This window comes from Scyliorhinus canicula, chromosome 9, assembly GCF_902713615.1.
Source record: "Scyliorhinus canicula chromosome 9, sScyCan1.1, whole genome shotgun sequence".
In the NCBI taxonomy this organism is placed as follows: domain Eukaryota; kingdom Metazoa; phylum Chordata; class Chondrichthyes; order Carcharhiniformes; family Scyliorhinidae; genus Scyliorhinus; species Scyliorhinus canicula.
Genome location: NC_052154.1, coordinates 48265705 through 48287549, shown reverse-complemented (window position 1 = coordinate 48287549; position 21845 = coordinate 48265705). Strand labels below are relative to the sequence as shown.

The 21845-nt window shown below is 46.1% G+C and overlaps 1 protein-coding gene across 1 annotated transcript in view; it reads right to left on the bottom strand.

The window, feature by feature from the left end:
* Positions 1-3328: 3328 nt before the first annotated feature.
* LOC119971298 (lon protease homolog 2, peroxisomal-like) overlaps positions 3329-21845 on the bottom strand; it is a 166377-nt gene continuing 147860 nt past the window's right edge. Inside the window, 2 exon segments of the mRNA XM_038806660.1 lie at positions 3329-4117; positions 11250-11440. Coding sequence (XP_038662588.1) covers positions 3896-4117; positions 11250-11440 — 413 coding nt within the window. The 3' untranslated portion in view covers positions 3329-3895.

Sequence of the window (21845 nt, the reverse complement as noted above, 5' to 3'; positions counted from 1 at the left end):
TTGTGAATACAGAGTCCAAATTCTTTCATATTATCATGCTTCAGAAAGTCAGCACATTCACCTGGAATTTTGGATGTGGGCTAGAGTTGTTTCCACCTTCTCCAAGGAGGAGGACGGATACGGAGACCGCAGGATAGAAGGCCTGCCTCTATCTGCTGGGATAAAGCCCAGTTCCATTCATCTCACAAATGTATCAACAAAGCAGGCTGAAAAGAGTACCTGACATCTGTTTTGTCAGCTGGCTTCATTGTGAATGCATGGCTTATCCTGAAGACTCACTAATGAACTCATCCCTGTGAGGAATGTTTACACAGCTATAAAGAGGATTGCTGGCTGTGACAGTTTTATGAGCTTATAAGAAGTTTATCTTTGAAATGTTTTTGCAATGTCTGCTTGTTTACTTGGACAAGATTAAGAAATGTTAAATGGATTAAAGATTTTTTTCTAATGCGAGTATAAATTGGTCAGTTGGCTGGACAGTTGGTTAGTGATGCTGAACGATGCCAACTTGCCCCTTACCTGGAGTGCAAGGGACCTGGGTTCGATTCCAACCTCGGGTGAATGTCTGTGTGAAGTTTGGTATATTCTCCCCGTGTCTGCGTGGGTTTTGAGAACATAAGAGCTAGGACCAGGAGTAGACCACCTGGCCCTTCGAGCCTGCTCCACCATTCAATGAGACCATGGCTGATCTTTTGTGGACTCAGCTCCACTTTCCCGCCCGAACACCATAATCCTTTATTCTTCAACAACTATCTACCTTTATCTTGAAAACATTCAATGAAAAAGCCTCATCTGCTTCACTGGGCAGTAAATTCCATAGATTCACAACCCTTTGGGTGAAGATGTTCCTCCTGAGCTCAGTTGTAAAGCTACTTCCCCTTATTTGAGGCTATGCCCCCAATTCTGCTTTCACCCGCCAGTGGAAACAACCTCCCCATGTTTTTATAAGATTCCCCCGCATCCTTCCAAATGCTTACGAGTACAGTCCCAGACTATTCAACTTCTTCTCGTAATCCAACCCCTCAACTCTGGGATTAACCTAAGTAAATCTCCTCTGCATATCCTCCAGCGCCAGTACATCCGTTCTTAAGTAAGGAGACCAAAATTGAACACAATACTCCAGGTGTGGCCTTACTAACACCTTATACCGTTGCAGCATAACCTCCCTCGTCTTAAACTCTGGGTGCTCCGGTTTCCCAAAACAGTCCAAAGGTGTGCAGGTTAGGTGCATTGGCCATGCTAAATTTCACCTCAGTGTCCAAAACGTTAGGTGGACGGAATGGGGGAGTGAACCTAGGTAGTGCTCTTTCAGAGGGTCAGTGCGGACTGAAGGGGCCTCCTTCTGCACTCTATGGATTCTATGGAAGGGAAGAGCAGCCTATATGACAAATACATGAATAGGATGGGAATAGAGGGATACGGACCCTGGAAGTGTAGAAGATTTTAGTTTAGACAGGCAGCATGGTCGGCGCAGGCTTGGAGGGCCCAAGGGCCTGTTTCTGTGCTGTACCTTTCTTTGTTCTATGTTCCTCTGGGACTGTGGTGACATTTACATTACAAATGACTGTGTTTGACAGGTTTACCCGTTTGTAAGGTGCAAATTTTAAAGGGGATTTTAAATGGATGGATGATTTAAAAAATATTTCAATTAGTATTTCAAAACCTGTCAGCGTTATTATGGTTTTTATACCCAGTGGATAGTGGAAATGCTTAAGCCTCAGCAGACGTCAGCACATTATATCAATGTGAAAATCAAGATTGAAGAAGCGGACTTTATCCCTTGGATAATGTATTCTAATGTATCCGAATCCTCACACAGCGCTGGTCAATTTAATGCTCTCTTTTAAGAATAGATCCTGATGATCAATCGCTGCAGCAATATTTAATTTTTCAAATAGCATCTAATTATGACAGTTGGAATTTTCAAAAGCTTTAAACTTACCTTTCAAAAGATGCCCAACTTTACAGCTGGCTTCTCCCAAGGTTCGCCAATTGACTTACCTGGCTTAGTTCACGCAACTCCAGGAACCCACCTGTCTCAAAGTAAATGGCAATCCCATGGAACATTTGGACCATGCATTTGAATAGCAAACCCAGTGTTGCTTTAAGTATGTGGGAGTGGGGGCGGGGGGGTTGCAACCTGCCATGTTTCCAGGCATGGCGCAATGGCAGGTGACAGTATTGGACACATAATTTTAATTTTGCAGCCATGCACACCTCCTGTTTGGTCCTCTTAATGCAGGTTTGCTCAGTGTCAAGAGTGGAAAATCCAGGCCATTAACTCTGTTTGACATTCCACAAATGATGCCAGTTCCTTTTGAGAATTTATAGCATTTTAAATTTTTTTTAGTTCAGAGTCTGCAGAATTTTCCTTTTTTGTAGTCCTTCCCACAATCTGTTCTAGATGTGATCATGGTTCTTGGTTCTTACAGACCAAGGCAATATTATTAACCAATTCATCTCAAACAAAATTTTTGACGTACTCCCCACCACATTGTAGAGGGAGTGTTCCAGGTCTTGACTCCTCGTAAAACAGTTTGTGGAGGGTTACAGGAGTATCCAATGAAAATGCAGGGAACTGGGAGTAAGACAATGCAAATACAGATGGATTATGCGGCATTGCTGGCAGTGCAAAACTTTGGCTTTGGGAGCCTGCTAACTTTATAATGCCAGTTTTTTGTGCAGAGTCAGCACATGGCTTCTGTGGAATTATTAAGATAGATTACACACATAAGGACAAATTCATGAGTGTGTGGTTTGACATGGAGCTTCACTTATAAGGCCTGCATATTGGGAAGTGCAGCTAGTTACTCTGCTTATTCATAAAAATTACCATCTATATGGAGGATGAAAATATAGTCTGGCATATTAGAATACTACCTATCTGAACAAAATGATTTACAGCTACTCTTAAATACACATTGCTATATTTAAGAATCCTTTGCACTGAATCAGAACCACTGCATGTCTGCATTGCTCTTTATGCTGCAAGTCACTTTCTTTTCAGAATCGTGCAAACCAACAGCTCCATTATATTTGCTTCATCAATGAGTCTTTAATTTTTGTTTGTGATTTTGTCCTGAATAAACTTTGGCTTGATCACTAAGGAAATCACTTGAGATAAATTTATTTTGTGCTTTCCATACGACCAGGGGATTTTCACAGTAACTTCACTGTAGTGTTAATGTAAGTCTACTTGTGACAATAATAAAGATTATTATTATTAATTTCCAAGGAACTTAAAAGAAATATCCAGCTAAAATACAATCCGCTCTGCTAAATAAAATTATGGGCAAAGATTTGTTTGGACAAAAGAAACAAAGCGTGATTAGGTTGGAGAAAAGATTTTTTTTGCCAACATTACAGCTATGAGCATTAACAGTTAAATATCATCACTTTATAAATTAGTTAAGTTTTTATTAACAGATCCATCACCGTTGTTGCTGGACGCACAGCTCAATAAATTTCTTGACTGTACAATTTTCATTACATTGTATGTGTCACAATGTAACAGAAATATTGCTAACTTTTTAAGAAAGAATTTTGGCAAAATAGATTTAATGTATTTATTACTCATTTTGTTTGATATTATTCTCTATCTCCAGCTCATATGTAATTTCTTGTTGAAAAAGCCCAAGTCAAAAGTTATCCACTGGATTGTATGTATTGTGGTCCAAAACCATTTTTTCATTTTGCCAAGGTAAGTGTTTTGCCTTCAGATCATACCTACCTTTGACAACATAGCACAGCACAGGAATCTGTGGTTGCAGCCTGAATTCTGTAATGCATCACAAATCAAGTACAATAATTTCTTCAGAAATGATGTGTTAGTTGCATCATGAAACTTGCATTAAAGTTTAACCTACAATGAAAACAGATTTAAGTAGCAAAGATTTTAGAGTTTACTATTCAAAATACTATGTCGTGAGTCAGCTGGAAATCCGCCATCAAATGCAGCATTAAGTACATCATCCAACCAAAAAGCAGTTACAAAATCCAGATCTTCCCTCACGTTGGCAGGAATCTCATCAAGGTCCTTCTCATTTCGTTTTGGTAGAATAACTGTCTTCAGACCAGCTCGGTGTGCAGCTAGAACTTTATCCTTTATTCCACCCACCTATTAGAACACAGAAATTAAAAATGTTAAACAGATAATAAACAAGGTAGGTAGGTTCCAGTTCCTCCAAAAATGAAAACTGATATTTTAATCATAAATAACTCCTGTTTGAGAAGCGCTCCCTCTTTATAAGACAATTGTATACAATATATATATATATATACACACACAGTTGAAGATTTTCAGACCGTTAATTGTTGCAAACTGTACTGCCCTGAGATAAGAAACCCAGGCAGCCTGACATTTGGTACTTTCTCCTTTACAGATTGATTGGTTTATATGCAGCATGAAGGAAGGCAGGGTACTTAAACAAGATAATCTGAGATCCCAACAGAAACTGACATTGCTGAGGCAAGGAAAGGTTTGCCACAGCATTGTGATAGAGTTGTTGATTGAAGAAATTAAATCCTAAATTAGAAAATGCTGCCTCTGAGTGTAACCTCTTTGGCTGTTTAGTCAAATAAAGAACTGTTTACCAATTACAGTGAGAAGTCTGACAACACCAGGTTAAAGTCCAACAGTTTTGTTTCGAATCACTAGCTTTCGGAGCACAGCTCTTTCCTCAGGTGAATGAAGAGGTGGGTTCCAGAAACATATATATAGACAAAGTCAATGATGCAAGACGATACTTTGAATGCGAGTCTTTGCAGATAATTAAGTCTTTACGGGTCCAGACAGAGCAACTGGAGAGAGGGATAATCACAGGTTAAAGAGATGTGAATAGTCTCAAGCCAGGACAGTTGGTAGGATTTTAAAGCCCAAGCTAGATGGTGGGGGAGTGAATGTAATGCGACATGAATCCAATGTTCCGGTTGAGGCCGTACTCATGTGTGCGGAACTTGGCTATAAGTTTCTGTTCGGTGATTCTGCGTTGTCGTGCGTTCTGAAGGTCACCTTGGAGAACGCTTAACCGAAGATCAGGGGCTGAATGCCCTTGACTGCTGAAGTGTTCCCTGACTGGAAGGGAACATTCCTGTCTGGCGATTGTCACGCGATGTCCATTCATCCGTTGTCGCAGCGTCTGCATGGTGTCTCCAATGTACCACGCTTCGGGACATCCTTTCATGCAGCGTATGAGGTAGACAATGTTGGCTGAGTCGCACGAGTATGTACCATGTACCTGGTGGGTGGTGTTCTCACGTGTAATGGTGGTACCCATGTCAATGATTGGTGAACTCACCGAGTTTACAGACTGCTTTGGGCTCACTTTATGCCTCTCTGTATCATGCCATGTGGCAAAATATTGCACATCTCCTCCTTTCCCAGGTCTCCCAGTGAAAGCAACCAATCGCTGGATATCCTAATCTCGACCAGTCAACCTCCGTTGGTGGTTAAAAGCCTTTCATTTTGGAAAAGCCCAAGCTTATCAGCAGAATTCTCCATGCCAGAATCTAAGTGCTGATACCGGGACTGAATCGGTGATGTTCTATGACAGCAAAATTGGCGCCGTTCCCAGATCAATCTAACATTCCACTGGCACCATATGAAACACGACCGATTCCAATGGAAAACTGATTTGTATTGGCACTCAAGAGGCCGACAAGCTGCAGCCACATATAAACACTCCACTTCCCACACACTCATCCCAGCCAACAAGATGGCAGCAAGGAGAGCGGCACGGCGGTTCACCAACGGCGAGCTGGAGGTCCTACTGGGTGCAGTGGAGGAGAGGTGGCCCACATTTCTGTAGTCGCTGAGGCGGAGGTCGGCATCGGGTGAGCAAGTGAGACCCTGCTGAGTTGTGGTTCTCCATGGCATGTGTGTCACCACCGCCACCACCACCTCTCCACACCCACCCACACTACTACCCCCACATCCCCCCCTCCACCACCTGCCCCCACATCCATTCACACCACCACCTCCCCCACCACCACCCCCACACCAGCATCTCCCCACACCCCCCACCACACTGCCCCCTCCCCACCACCCCATCACACTGCGCACCCCTCCAACATAAACACACACCTCCTCCCCCACACACCCCCCATCCCATATTCCCCTTGCACTCCCCCTCCACACTGCCCCTCAACCACCACACTCTCCTTCTGACTGCCACCTCCATCACCACCCAAAACACCAACATACCAACACCAATCATACGTCATATCTTGTGTCTGCAGGATCACCTAGCGATGACACGGGCCCTTCTGGTATCCCCCGACCCCAACTACAACCCCAGGAGTAGAGCAGCGAGGAGGAGAACACGAACAGGAGCCCTCGACCCACAGCTGGACACATCTCAGAGCACCAGTCTGGGAACAACACTAATTTCCCGTCACAGCTGTCTCCAACACCCTCCACCATCCCAGAGACACTCACCTCGGCTGTGCAATTTAGTGAAGAGGCTCCTGAGGCACTATCTGGTGCTCACCACACCTGTTGTGGTACAGCACAGCAGGTGAAGGTAGGATCTCTCGAGGGGACGGATGATCAGAGGGCAGCCCAACCCCAGGGACTAGCTGCCGTCCAGATAGGTTTCGGGCTACAGAAAAGAGCAGTCCCATCTATTATGGCGATGTAGTCACAGAGCTAGGGACAACATGAAGGGCTGTCAGCAACCATCCAGCGCCTCCAGGTGCAGTTGGAGGAGTTGAACCGCATGTAGGAGCAGGAGATGACGCCGAACATGCGTGCCACCCAAGCCAACACTGCACGGGTGGCAATCATCATTAGACTTTTAATTCCAGATTTCTATCGAATTAAAATTTCAACATCTGCTGTTCGAACCCAGGTCCCCTGATTATTACAGTGGGTCTCTAGATTACTAGTCCAATGATAATACCACCACACCATCGCCTCCCCTGTCAGAATTATAATAGCACTGTTCAAAATTTATTGTCCTGCAGATGTCAGAGAATAAGGTGAACCCCTCCAACTGAGAAGTCAAATGGAAGCTTATTTTTCAAAGAATTTCACAATTGCTACAATGAAATTTTGCCTCGTCATGTCTCAATTTGGCTCTTTTCCTTATGCTTTTGGGCTCTTGCAGATCAACAGCTGCAGAAATTGCATTTTCGATAGACAGTCAAAGGCCAAGCAGAGATTGGGAGAGTTTATTTTAGGGCCAAACACACAAGTAAATGGGGTCAGTGGGGGCTCAATGTGGCTGATGAAGAAGTAGAGGGGCTTATGAGAGACAAGGTTGAGAGGATCGCTAAGAACAGCAAAGAAAGAAAAAGATTAACATGGAGTGAAACATCAGAGTACGGGAGAAAGATGGTTAGAAATATAAAGAATTTCTGTAGATATTTAAATAGGAAAAGAGTTAACAAAGTGAGCGTAGGTCTATAGAAAGTGCGTCTGGGTATTGATAATGGAAGCAGGGAGATGGCAGATGAATTGAACGGGTATTTTACATCTGTCTTCATGATAAAGGGCACAAGTAACATTTCAGAAATAGCTGTAAATCAGGAAATGGAAGGGAAGGAAGAACACAGAAAAATTACAATAACCAGAGAAGTGGTACTGAGCAAATTGCTAGGGCTGCGTCAAATACATTCCTGGGTCCAGATGGACTTCATCCTAGGGTCTTGATAGAAGTGGCTAGGGAGGTGGTTAATGCAGTGGTTATAATTTTCCAAAATTCCCTAGAATCAGGAAGGTTCTACTAGATTGGAAAATGACAAATAAAACATCTTTATTCAAAAAGGGAAGCAGAAGTGGGAAATTACAGGACAGTTAGACTAACATTTGTCAAAGGGAAAATGTTTGAAACTATTATTAAATATGTTATAGCAGGACACTTAGAAAAATTCAAGGCAATCAAGCAGAGTCAACATGGTTTTGTGAAAGGAAAATCATGTTTAACCAATTTATTGGTGTTTTTTGAAGGGGTCACATGTGTTATGGATAAAAGCGAACCGGTGGATGCACTGTACTTAAGTTTCCAGAAAACATTTGATAAGGTGTCACATCAAAGGTTATTGCGCAAAATAAAAGCTCATGATGTAGGGAGTAACTTATTGGCATGGAGAGAAGATTGGTTAGCTAACAGAAAACAGAGATAGCATAGGTAGTAGTGATCACAATATGATGGATATTCAGTTTGAGAATGAGAAACATATGTCGGAAACAACTGTGTTTAACTTAAGGGGAACTACAATGAAATGAAGATAGAGTTAGCTAAAATGGACTGGGTGGATAGGGGCAGCACGGTGCCAGGGACTCGGGTTCAATTCCAGCTTTGGCTGACTGCCCGCGTGAAGGTTGCACATTCTCCCCATGTCTGCGTGGGTTTCCTTCGAGTGCTTTGGTTTCCTCCCACAGTCTAAAGATGAGAAAGTTAGAGGATTGGCCACGTTAAATTGTCCCTTAGTGTCCAGAGTATTAAGTTGAAAGAAAAAGCATATAAGGAGGCAAAAGTCAGTGATAGCCCCGAAGACTGGGATAAATTCAGAATCCAGCAAAGGAGGACTAAAATGATAAAGAAGGAGAAAATAAACTACAAAGGCAAACTAGCGAAGATAAAACTGACAATAAGAGCTTCTTTCAATATATAAAATGGAAGAGAGAGGTCAAAATGAACATAGGCCCCTTATAAAATGAATCTGGGGAGATAGTAATAGGGAACAAAGAAATAACAGAGGAGTTAAACATATTTTGCATCAGTCTTTACGGTGGAAGATACTTCGAACATCCCATTAATACTCAATAATATGGGGGAGGAATTAAATGCCATCACCATCTTTAACATATATAACATAACATATTTAATAATAGAGTAGTATTAGACAAACAAATGGGGCTAATGGCAGATAAGTCTCCCTGCCCTGATGGCTTGCATCCTAGGTTCCTAAAAGAAGTAGCTAGAGATAATGGATGCATTGGTTGTAATTTTCCCAAAATCCATGGGATTCTGGAGAAGTACCAGAGGGTTGGAAAACAGACACCTCTATTCAAAAAGGAGGCAATAGGATAACCATAGGCCCATTAACCTAACATCAACCTCATAAAAGGTTAAGTCATAAGATAAGAGCTCATGGTGTTGCAGGTAAGATATTGCCATGGACAGAGAATTGGCAAATGGGCAGGAAACAGCGAGTGGGGATAAGGTATTCTTTTTCACATTGGTGACCTGAATCCAGTGAGGTTCCACAGGGATCAGTACTGGGATGTCAGCTGTTTACAATATATATTGATGACGTGGAGGAAGGAAGTGAAACGTACTGTAGCCAAATTTGCAGACGACACAAAAATAATTGGAAAGGCAAGTTGCGAGAGGGATACAAACAGCTTGCAAAGAGATATTGATGGGTAAATGGGCAAAAAGTTAGCAAATGGAGTATAATGTGGGAAAATGTGAAGTTGTTCATTTTGGTAGGAAGAACAAAAGAACAAGATTATTTAAATGGAGAAAAACTGCAGAAAGCTGCAGCACAAAGGGACTTGGGGATACTTGTGTACAAAACACAGAAAGCAGGCACACAGGTGCAGCAGGTAATCAGGAAGGCGAATGCAATGTTGGCCCTCATTTCAAGGGGCTGGAATAAAAGAGTAGGGAAGTCTTGCTGCAGCTGTGCAAGGTACTGTTAAGACTATATCTGGACTACTGTGAGCAGTTTTGGTCCCCTTATTTAAGGAAATATATTATTTCATTGGAGGTGGTTGAGAGAAGGTTCACAAGCATGATCCCCGGTATGGAGGAAATATCTTATGAGCAAAGATTCAACAGGTAGAGACTCTACTCATTGGAATTTAGAAGAATAAAAGGTAATCTCATTGAAACATATAGGATTCTTAAGGGCTTGACACGGTAAATGCTGAGAGGACGTTTCCCCTCATAGGAGAGTCTAGGATCAGAAGGCATAGTTTCAGAATAAAGGGATGACAATTTAAGACTGAGATGAGGAGGAATTTCTTCTCTCAGAGGGTTGAGTGTTCTTGGAACTCCTTGCCACAGAGAGCTGTGGAGCAGAGTCCTTGTGTATATTTAAGGCTGAGATAGATAGATTCTTGACCAGTAAGGAAATCAAGAGTTATGGAGAAAGAGCAGGAATGTGGACGTAAGGAATGTCAGTTCAGCCACAATCCTATTGAATAGCAGAGCAGGCTCGAGGGGCCGAACAGCTTACTCCTGTTCCTATTTCGTATGGTCTTATAAAAGTTTTTTTTCTGGTCACAAGGATCAGTGCTGGTGCCTCAACCTTTTACAATTTCTATAAATGACTTGGATGAACATTTGGTTCTAATATTTGCTGACAACATATAGAGATAGGTAGTAAAGTAAATTATAAAGAGGACATCAGGAAGCTACAAAGGGACACATTAAGTCAGAGGGTAAAGAGCTGGCAAATAAAGTACAATGTGAGAAAATGTGAGATTGTCCATTTTGACAGGAAGAATAAAAAATAAACTTATCTAAATGGTGAGAGATGGCAGAACAATTTAGGTGGAGTAGGTGCCAGGAGGAGGGGAGAGAAACCAAGATGTAATAAAACCACACCACCACCATGGTGGCTTGGCATGTTAGATGGTGATAGGTTTTGTAAAATGGGAGGTTTCAGTGAGAGGCAGGACTTCGCCTTTCAGGACACACATCCAGTAAATATTTAAATAAAAACAAAGAAATAATTCAAAAATATTCTCTGGTAAGAAAGGTACAATGGTATAACTGGAGTTGAAGGCTAGCTTTCCCTGACAACATTTAACATACATAGATACATGAAGATAGGAGCAGGAGGAGGCCTTTTGGCCCTTCGAGCCTGTTCCTCCATTTATCACGATCATGGCTGATCATTCAACTTGATAGCCTAATCCTGCTTTCTCCCCATAGCCTTTGATCCCATTCTCCCCAAGTGCTATATCTAGCCGCCTCTTGAATATGTTCAATGTTTCAGCATCAACTACTTCCTATGGTAATGAATTCCACAGGCTCACCACTCTTTGGGTGATACATGATATATTTTCACAAGAAAAAGAACTGCAGTGTGAAGAGTGAGACTAAATTGGAGCCACAAAGAATCTAATTACTGTCATTATTAATAATTGAATAAAAGAAAGTGAAACTATATACATTTATTGAAGTTTATCTAGCTTATGTGTTAAACACTGATTAAATATTCTCCATATTGATGAATAATTGTAAAAAGAGTGAGAGTTAAGGATAATTTTCTTCAGAAATTTAGATACTCACAGGTAGAACAAGGCCTCGCAATGTTATTTCACCTGTCATAGCTACATCAGAACGCACCAAATGGCCACTGAACAGAGAGGCAAGGCATGTTACTATAGTGACACCGGCAGATGGTCCATCTTTTGTAACAGCTCCAGCTGGAAAGTGTAGATGTATATCGGTGTTGTCAAGGAGATCAAAGCTTCCACCAGCTAAAGGGGAGAGACAAGTTTCCATTGTTATTGTTACAAAAAAAAAAATATATTCCCATATTAAATGAGATCACTTTCTGGAATAAATTTCTGCAGATCAATTTAAAATTCTCATATAACCATTGCTTCCATACTTTTCTGTATGAGGCTCTTGGAAGTATTTTTTAAAAAGTATTTTTATTAAGGTTTTGCAGAATTTTTCATAATAAAACAGTAGTAACCATAACAAAACAAACTAGAGTGAACATTAACATAGTGCAAAAAGAGAATATACAATAACAATTAAATAGACATTACCCCACGCGACCCAGTCTTCCCACACCATCCCAATGAAGCACTCACACCCCCCCCCTAACGGATTGCTGCTGCTGCTGACATTTTAATTTTCCCCGAGTAAGTCGACGAGTGACTGCCACCTCCGAGAAAACCCTAGCATAGACCCTCTTAAGGCAAACTTTATTTTCTCGAGGCTGAGAAACCCAGCCATGTCATTGACCCAAGTCTCTACACTCGGGGACTTCGAGTCCCTCCACATTAATAAAATCCGTCTCCAGGCTACTAGGGAGGCAAAGGCCAAGACGTCGGCCTCTTTCGCCCCCTGAATTCCCGGGTCTTCTGGCGCTCCAAAGATCGCTATCTCTGGACTCGGCACCACCCGTGTGTTAAGCACCTTGGACATTGCCCTCGCGAGCCCTTGCCAGAACACTCTAAATTCCGGGCATGCCCAAAACATGTGGACATGGTTTGCAGGGCTGCCCTTGCACCTTATAGAACTGTCTTCTACTCCCAAAACATTGCTCATTCTTGCTGCCGTCATGTGTGCCCGGTGGACCACCTTAAATTAAATTAGACTGAGCCTGGCACATGATGAGGAGGAATTAACCCTGCCCAGGACCTCTGCCCACAGACCCGCTTCCAACTCCTCACCTAGTTCCTCCTCCCACTTGACCTTGAGCTCCTCCACCGGGGTTTCCTCCGCCTCCTGTAGTTCCTGGTAGATATCCGACACCCTCCCCTCCCCAGGTACCGGAGACCACCCTGTCCTGTATCCTCCATGGCGGCAGAGTCAGAAAAGGCCACTACCTGTTTTTTCAGGAAGGCTCGTACTTGCAGATATTTAAAGGCGTTTCCTGGCAGCAGATTAAATTTGTCCTCTAGCGCCTTCAAATTGGGAAAACTTCCGTCTATGAACAGATTGCCCATCCTTCTGATGCCTGCCCTCTGCCAGCTCTGGAACCCACCATCCATCCTACCCGGGACAAACCTGTGCTTGTTGCATATCGGGGTCCAGACTGGTGCTCCCTCCACCTTCTGGTGCCTCCTCCACTGTCCCCAGATCCGCAGTGTCGCCATCACCACCGGACTTGTGGAGTAACGGGTCAGCGAGAACAGCAAAGGAGCAGTTATCAAAGCTCCCAGACTAGTACCTTTACATGACACCACCTCCAGCTGCTCCCACGCTGCCCCCCCCCCCCCTCCCATCGGCCACTTCCCAATCATAGCTATATTAGCTGCCCAGTAGTAGTTGCGAAAGTTCGGCGGCAGCACCAACCCATCCCCCCCCCCCCCAACTGTGCTCCAACAGCGATCTCCTTACTCGCGGGGTCTTATTCACCCACACAAAGCCCGTAAAGATCCTACTCACAGGCACTGAAAGACAAACAAAAATCTGTGGAGGACAGTCATTTTCACGGTCTGCACCCTCCCTGCCCGTGACAGCGGGAGCATGTCCCACCTTTTAAAGTCCCTTTCCCTTTGCTCCACCAATCGGGTCAGGTTGAGCCTGTGCAGGGCATCCCATTTCCTGGCCACCTGTATACCCAGGTAATGAAAACTTTACTCCATCATCCTGAGTGGCAGCTCTTTCAGTCCCTCCTCCTGTCCCTTGGCCTGGATCACAAACAACTTGCTCTTTCCCATGTTCAGTTTGTATCCTAAAAAACTACCAAAATCCCTCAGGATCCGCAGAACCGCCCCCATCCCTCCACAGGGTCTGAAATGTACAGGAGCAAATCATCCGCGTACAGCGAGACCCAATGTTCCCCCCTGCCCGTTCCTCGAGGCTCTCAGTGCCATAGCTAGCGGTTCTATAGCGAGGGCAAATAGTAACGGGGAGAGGGGACACCCCTGCCTCGTTCCCCAGTGAAGCACAAAGTACCCCGACCTCAGCCGGTTTGTACATACACTTGATACAGGCGCCTGGTACAGCAATTTTACCCAGCCAATAAAGCCCTCACCAAACCCGAACCTCCCCAGCGCTTCCCAGAGGTACTCCCACTCCACCCAGTCAAAGACTTTCTCTGCGTCCATCGCTGTTCCAGTTCTTCCTCCCCTCCCTCTGAGGGCATCATAATAATATTCAAAAGTCTCCGGACATTGGTATTGAGTTGTCTGGCATTAACATAACCAGTCTGGTCTTCCTCTATCACACCTGGGATGCAATCCTCAATTCTTGTAGCCAGAAACTTAGCTAGCAATTTGGCATCCACGTTTAAAAGCGAAATCGGCCTGTGGATCCGCAATGTTCCGGGTCCTTCTCACGTTTAAGAATGAGTGAGATCAAAGCCTGTGACATTGTTGAGGGGAGGGTTCCTTTCTCTCTAGCCTCATTGAAGGTCCTCAATCAGGAGTGGCTCAATATTTTCAAAGATTCCTTATAGAATTCTACCTGGTAACCGTCCGGCCCCGGGGCTTTACCCGACTGCATGCCCTCTATACCCTTGACAATCTCCTCCAATTCAATCGGGGCCCCCAGCCCCTCCACCAGGTCCTCTTCCACCTTTGGAAACCTCAACTGGTCCAAAAATGTCCTCATCTCTTCCGCTTCCGTCGGGGGCTCCGACTCGTATAGTTTACTATAGAATTCCTTAAAGACTCCGTGCACCCCCCTGGATCCAAGACCGTGTTACCATCCTTATTCTTTACTCCCCCGATTTCTCCGGCCGCCTCCCTCTTTCGCAGTTGGTGTGCCAGCATTCTACTCGCTTTCTCCCCGTACTCATACACTGCCCCCCCTTGCCTTCCTCAGCTGTGCTACCGCTTTCCCTGTGGTCAGCAGGCAAACTCCGCCGCTCCCTCAGTAGCCCCGCCTCGGGGGGCCTCCGCGCATCTCCTGTCCACTCAGCGTATCTCCTCCACCAATCTCTCCCTCTCCGCTCTTTCTCTCTTTTCCCTATGGGATCGAATTGAGATGAGTTCCCCTCTGACAACTGCCTTCAGAGCCTTCCAGACCATTGCCGCTGCTACCTCATCCGTATCGTTTGTTTCCAGGTAATCCTGGATGTTCCTGCTAATCCGCCCGCAAACCTCTTCGTCGCCAGCAGCCCCACATCCAGTCTCCAGAGTGGGCGCTGCCCTCTCTCCTCATTAAGCATCAGGTCCCCCCAGTGCAGGGCATGGTCCGAAACTGTGATTGCTGAGTATTCTGCCCCCTTTGGGATTAACGCCCTGCTCAAGACAAAGAAGTCTATGCAGGAATAAACCTTATGAACGTGGGAGAAAAAAGAGAACTCCTTCGCTTTCGGCCGCGCGAACCTCCAGGGATCCACCCCACCCCCAATCTGCTCCATAAAACCCTTCAGTTCCTTAGCCACTGCCGGTCGCTTCCCTGTCCTGGACTTTGACTGGTCCAGCTCGGGGTCAATTACTATGTTAAGTCTCCCCCCATGATCAGGTTGTGTGACTCTAAGTTCGGGATTTTGCCTCGCATGCGTCTCATAAATTCTACATCATCCCTATTCGGAGCATAGATGTTCACAAACACCACCCGGAACCCCTCCCACTTTCCATTCACCATTATATACCTGCCCCCCTTTTCTGCCAGAATTCTTCCAGCCTCGAATGCCACACCCTTACGCATCAGAATTGCTACCCCCCTGGTCTTCGAATCCAGCCCTGAATGGAACACCTGGCCTACCCATCCCTTTCTCAATCTCGTGTGATCCGCGAGCTTTAAATGTGTCTCCTGAAGCATTGCTACGTCTGCCTTTAACCCCTTTAGATGCGCGAACACGCGCGCTCTTTTGACTGGCTCATTCAAACCCCTCACATACCATGTGATCAGCCTGGACGGAGGGCTAACCCCCCCCTCCCGGCCGACTAGCCATCGTCCTTTCTTGGCCAACCTCGAGCCCGGACCCTTCGCTTCCTCGAGCGCCCCCACAGGGAGCCGCCGCCCTCGACCCTCAATTGGTACCCCAAAATTGATACCTCCTGTCAGCAAAGCAGCATCCCCCGCTTCCCCCCCAACAGCCCCATGACCCAAAACCCCCCACCAAGCACAAGCTGGGCACTTGCTCACCCCCCACTACGCTTCCGAGAGTCAGCTGACCCATGCTGACCCTGGCAGCTCCCGCCCCTGGCACTGATCAGACTGTCGCCTCATTGTCCGGACCCCTCTCCCCACATGAATAAACCAATTAAACTACCTCTCCAGCCCCAGTGAGTAAATAGTAATATGCAACAAAAAATAAACAGAAGACACTAACATTGCCCCGTGAGGAGACAAGTTGAACCAAGGCTCCAACTTCCCGAAAATTCGCAGAGTACAGGGCCCCCTTCCCCCTCCGTATCTCAACATTGCTGAAAACACTGCACCCTCCAGCCACCACCACAGCCCTTTTACGCATCCAACATTGTATACAATCTTATATTAGAAACAGTACCGTCTTACCCAGCCCCACCGCCACATTCCACCAAAGCTTAGCTGTCCTTTAATTAGAGTCCAGCTTTTCTTGTTTGACGAATGACCACGCCTCGTCAGGCGTCTGAAAATAGTGATGCTGTTCCTTGTACGTGACCCATAGCCTCGCTGGGTGTAGCATTCCAAATTTCACGGCCTTGCTGAAGAGGGTTGCCTCCACCCAGTTGAATCCAGCACGCCTCTTGGCCAGCTCCGCACCCAGGTCCTGGTAGATGTGTATCACGCTGTTCTCCCACCTGCTGCTCCGTTCTTTTTTTGCCCACCGCAAGACAAGTTCCTTGTCTGAGAAGCGATGAAATCTCACCACCATGGCCCTTGGCGGTTCACTCACCTTGGGCTTCCTTGCGAGGGCTCTGTGCGCCCTGTCCAGCTCCAGGGGTCGAGGGAATACCCCCATCCCTATCAGCATCTCCAGCACCTTGGACACAAATGCTCCCGCATCCGATCCCTTCACACCTTCGGGAAGGCCCACAATTCTCAAGTTCTGACTCCTGGACCTGTTTTCTAGGTCCTCCAGCTTCTCCTGCCACTTCTTGTGGAGGTCATCCTGCGCCTCCACCTTAAGGGCCAATACGACCAACTCGTCCTCTTGATCGGATAGCTTTTTCTCCATCTCCTTAATCGCTTTCCCTTGTGTCGCCTGAGTTGCGATCATTTGGTCTATTGATGCCTTCATCGGGGCCAGCATGTCCTTTTTAAGATCAGCAAAGCAGCCCGTAAGGAACTCCTGTTGCTCCTGTGCCCATGTACCCTGGTCTATACCGGCCGCCATGCCGTGCCTCGGCGCCCGCTTTGCACGCTTCTGTCTGTTGGGACTTAAACGCTTCACCCGGCTACTCCTGGTCCAGCTATCCATATAACAGAGGGAATCCTTTTGGCAGTGTTCACTTCACCGATTTGCCCCAAAAAGTCCGTGAAAACTCCTGAAAAAGGTCCGAGAGTCCGTTCCAGACGGGAGCTGCTGAATTCGCGACCTACTCCGCCATGGCCGCCACCGGAAGCCTCGTCAACGCTTCTTCAATGGCATTGGCAAGATCTTTTCACAGTTGTTCCCTCTGCTGCTAGAATTCAGCTTTAATAAAGGCCCTCAAGTCAGCTTGAAGCCTTTAAGCTTGCCCTTCCCCCGCCTGCATGCTGAAAGAGGCTTTTGTCTTTGCTGCATCTCCAGCCAAATCTTTCACTGTTTCTGCCTGGTCTGGTAACCAAGAGACATACCATTCCTGGTGGAAAGTACTCCTCCAACATTCACCTACATCTTTCTATCAAAATTCCACCCCTTATTGATTAAAAAAGAGCTCTTTTCTGTAACCTTGGGCAGGAGCTGCCTTGTGTGTGACCACTTACTCCATGGTCCACACCAGAAATCGGGGCTCTTAGAAAAAATGACACAAATTTTGGAAGAACTTGTATAATCCTAAACATCTCCCCAAGGAGTTCCTGACGAGAACTACTTCCTTCCGCCACTTCCTCTCATGTCTTTTTATTAACTTCTTGCATTTAAAGCTGAAATTCTCTCTCCTGCTCTCTTTTTCCTTTGCTAATCTTTCAATTTCTGTATCAAGTTTCCTCATTTCAATTACCTTTTGCAAAGCTTTCTCTCTTTCTTTTTCCTTGTTTTCCATTCTTTTTTCTTTTTCTGCAGCTCTAGTTCAGGATTTTCATCATTATTTCCTTTTATAATGGCATCTTAACCAATTCAATTGCCTCACTTTTTGCAGAATTTCGTCTATCAGGCAACCCCTGCAACTTTAAATGCTTCGCTATGCGTACAATAATCTGTTCCCTTGTAGGTAATACTAATTTTAATTTATCTGCCAATTCCAACAGTTTAGCCTTAAATACATTTTTCAATTTTGCCACAGTTATGTTGTGCACTTCCAAATAAGTCTGAACTAGAGTGAGAGCCATTTTTTCTGCAGTCTTTTTGCTTTAAGTAACAAGTTTTCACTTGCTTTCCACATTTCTCACATTTATTACCTTTAAAAGGTCAAATTCTCTAGACCAAACAAATTATGCTTTTTAAAATATCCCAGTCCAAGAACCCTCAATTTATATGTTACGAAATCCCACCGATGTTACGTGCGAGAGTGTTCCAACCTGAAACACTAATTTTATGTTTTGGCTATCAGTGAGACATGTCTGCGGAAACAGACATCAAATCTCTCTTTCATTAAATAAAAAAAGTATTTATTAATGTAGAAGAAAGATAATGAAACACTACAAAGAACAATCTTATACCGTGGCACATTAACTGTAAATACTTAAGCCCTCAAAGACTGGAAACCAAAAAACATCTGCCTATTTCGATGCTAAACTCGACTGAGAGCACTCCATTTCCCAAATGTAGGAGGGAAAATGGAGCCTCCAGAGGTACATTTAGGGCAGCAGGGAAAAACCTGCCTGGAACCTAAGTCCCCAAGAACCTAATACAATTAGCATAGTACAAGCCAGCATGCCACAGGTAACACATCTTCCACTTCAGCGACAGGAACTAATAGGACAGCGATCAGCCTGGCCTCTGGCCTGTCTAGGAAAGACATTGTACAGCTAGCTACATGCAAATATCAGCGACATCGAGCAGTTACCACCCCATCACGGATCGATTGTTTAGACACAGTCCTTTTGTATTACAAAGCAGGTGGGCAAAATGTACCTCCGGAACGATGAGGAGCAATGTATGAAAAACAATGTATCCGCGTCATCCAATCGGGAGTGACTGTAATCCAATCACGTTGCCGGTACCGATAATCTTTTGCATTGTACTATTTGTATCACTCATTTCATGTTGAATCATTTTTAATCTCTCTGTATCGAACAGAAACAGTGCAAAGAATTGCGTGGGGGCTTTGTTCGGGCAGAGCTACTTGGACCGAGCTATAGTTCTAACAGATGAGTTTAGCTCTCCCGCATGCATGTGGCATTAAAAGATGTTTTGCTAAGGTTTCATTCGGTCTGAATAACTCGACTCATTTAACGCCGCTAGCACCAAACAGCCACAAATCTATTGTAAATCTAGTCAGTGACTTCCGCACCATTTGGCTTAATTGACCAGGGCTTGAGTATGTCTTTGGTTCAGCGAAGAAAACGATCTTTTGAACAAATTGACTTTTTGCCTTCAGCACCTCTCTAACTGAGCGGTTTCCTGAAATTGGCAGCCCCTCTCTCTCTTGGTTTTGCTTATGCAACACCCCGAGCACGATTTACCAGCCACCTCGCGCCAGGCGAGAGAATGAGCAGGCCGATTAGATAGCGAGAGAGGCCAAAATCGGGAACCACGTCGGGCGCCAATTGGTTACCGATCTAACCGTTGGTGAGATCAGGATCCTGCTGCAGCATGGCGAGAACCAATAATCATCAATTAAGACCAATCTCCATCCCAGTAACGGGTAGGACCCACTATTGAATGGCCTCCCGTGATCTAACTGCCTCCCCAGCGAGCGGTCACGTGGGTGCCGTTTAGCACACCTGTTTTAAAAAAGTGAAGCTGGCGGAGTAGCTGCTGTGGGGATCCAAGATGGTTGAGTACCATCTCGGAAATCATGAAGTCAGCCCGTAGCACTGGGGCTGCTGCCCCAGCGTGCGCACACGAGGGGGGGCATCATCGGTGGGTGGTGGGGCGGAAGCGAGTCCACCATGCAACACCCCCCCCCCCCCCCCCGCCGCATAGTGTATACCCATAACAGTGCCAACTCCAGCTGCTGCCTATCCATTCCATGGTCGGGGAGGTTGGATGGCACCCTGAGAGTTGGCAGGGGATGCGTGGATAGGGGACGACTAGAGGATCCAAAGATACCGGGATGGAAGCCATAGCTGATTGTCAGTCTCTCACCCTCTCCAATTCCATAGAATATCTCATAACGGATGACATTGTGGAGCCTGCGGAAACTTAATTGTGGTGCTGGTTGCAGGCCAGGCAAAGAGAAGCTGGAGAAGGCAACAGCAGCACGTTGACAGAGGCTCAAGGCAGCAGTGCATGTGCAGGGGCCTGCCTCACACCCCGAGGACCTTGCCACACATCAGGCCAGGGAGGAGCCCAGAGGGGGAGACCAGCGAAGGCCCAAGGTGCACAGGCGTCGCTGGTCCTTCGAACAGATGGCACACCATGTGCTGCAGGAAATTCCGCCTCATCAAGGGGATGGTGGAGCACCTGTCCTTGCAGACTTGGTACCATGTGGAGGAGGGTGATACCCGCTTCCTATAGCTGTCAAGTTCACCACAGACCTGAACTTCTACACTTAGTGATTGTTCTAGGGCTTAAGCTGGGACTGGTGTGGCATATCCCAACCTACAGCCCATAAGTGCATCCGTGAAGTCACGGATGCCCTCTTTGCCCAGGCAGCTGACTATATAAATTTCAACCTGGACCAAACACAACAAGATGCCAAGGGAGCAGGATTCTACCATCGTCAAGATGCCCCAGGTTCAGGGGGTAGTAGATGCCACGCCTTCTCCTTGCGCACACCAGGCGGTCTGGGAGCACACTTCATCAACAGGAAGGGGTTCCCCTGAATGTTCAGCTTGTGTGCGACCAGTACATGAAGATTATGCACATCTATGCACGCTTTCCCAGGATGTGCTTGACAGCTACATCCTAAGGAGTCTTTGTTGGCTCATGGGGGGTGAGGCCTGGCTGGTGACGCCAGTACGGAGACTGATACAGAAACCCGATATAATGAGGCCCATTTGGCCACCTGGGCTGTCATTGAGCAGTGCATCAGACTGCTAAAAACGCGTTTCCAATCCCTCGACTGCTCTTTTGGTTCACTGAAGTACACCTCAGGAGGGTCACCTGCCTCCACAACATGGCACAGCAGCGGAGTGACGTTCTGGAGGTGGGGGAACATGTGGCAAGGAGCTGGACAAGAAAGGGCTGGAGGATGAGCCTGAGGAGGAGGAGGACGAGCCTGAGGAGGATCCATGGGACTAGCCGGAGGATGGAGGGCAGACGGCTGCAGCAAAGGTTCGGCATGCCTGGAGGACCAGGGAGGCTCTCATCCTTTCACTTAGGATGTGGCTTCGTTCGTCATCTCTCCCCGCACCGAAAAAAAACAGTCTGTCTCACCCTGCAACCCCCCCCCCCCCTTCCTCCAAGGCAATCAATACACTCAGCCACCCCACCCCATCCCCAGGGTGACGTGGCTGCGTTGGCACTGTCAATATACAAGATAGGAGGGTGATGGTACTCCGCTGTGAGCTGAGCTCTGGTGCTCCTCAATTTATGCTGCAGTCTGACTCCTGTCTGTTTGCTGAGTGCACGCTCATACTCATCAATTACATGCTGTATGCCTTGAGGCGGCGGCGGGGGCTCCGTAGTACGGAGCCCAGGGGCTGGTGCTGGGCTTGGGAGGATAAATGGGAGGATGTAGTGCGGAATAACATGACAAAGGCTTCAAATGTCTTGGGTGCAACGTACCTTCAATGGTATACAAGTACAATAGTGGCTCCATCTGTCCCTTGCTACCGATGATCTACCCACTCACCCTGATCCTCAATCTTCCTAGGACCTCAAACTCTATCGCTACGTTTAACTATTTCCCTAGGATGCATATCAGAGGTGGAGTCACCCTGCTGCCTATCGCGCCTGTGGCGTTTGATGGCCTGGTGTGCGTCCTTTGGAGAGCTTGGGGCTGGAGGGCCCCTGCCAGCTTGCCGGTGGCACATGCTTTGTTGTGCCACCCTGTTCTACATGCTGACCCCAAGATG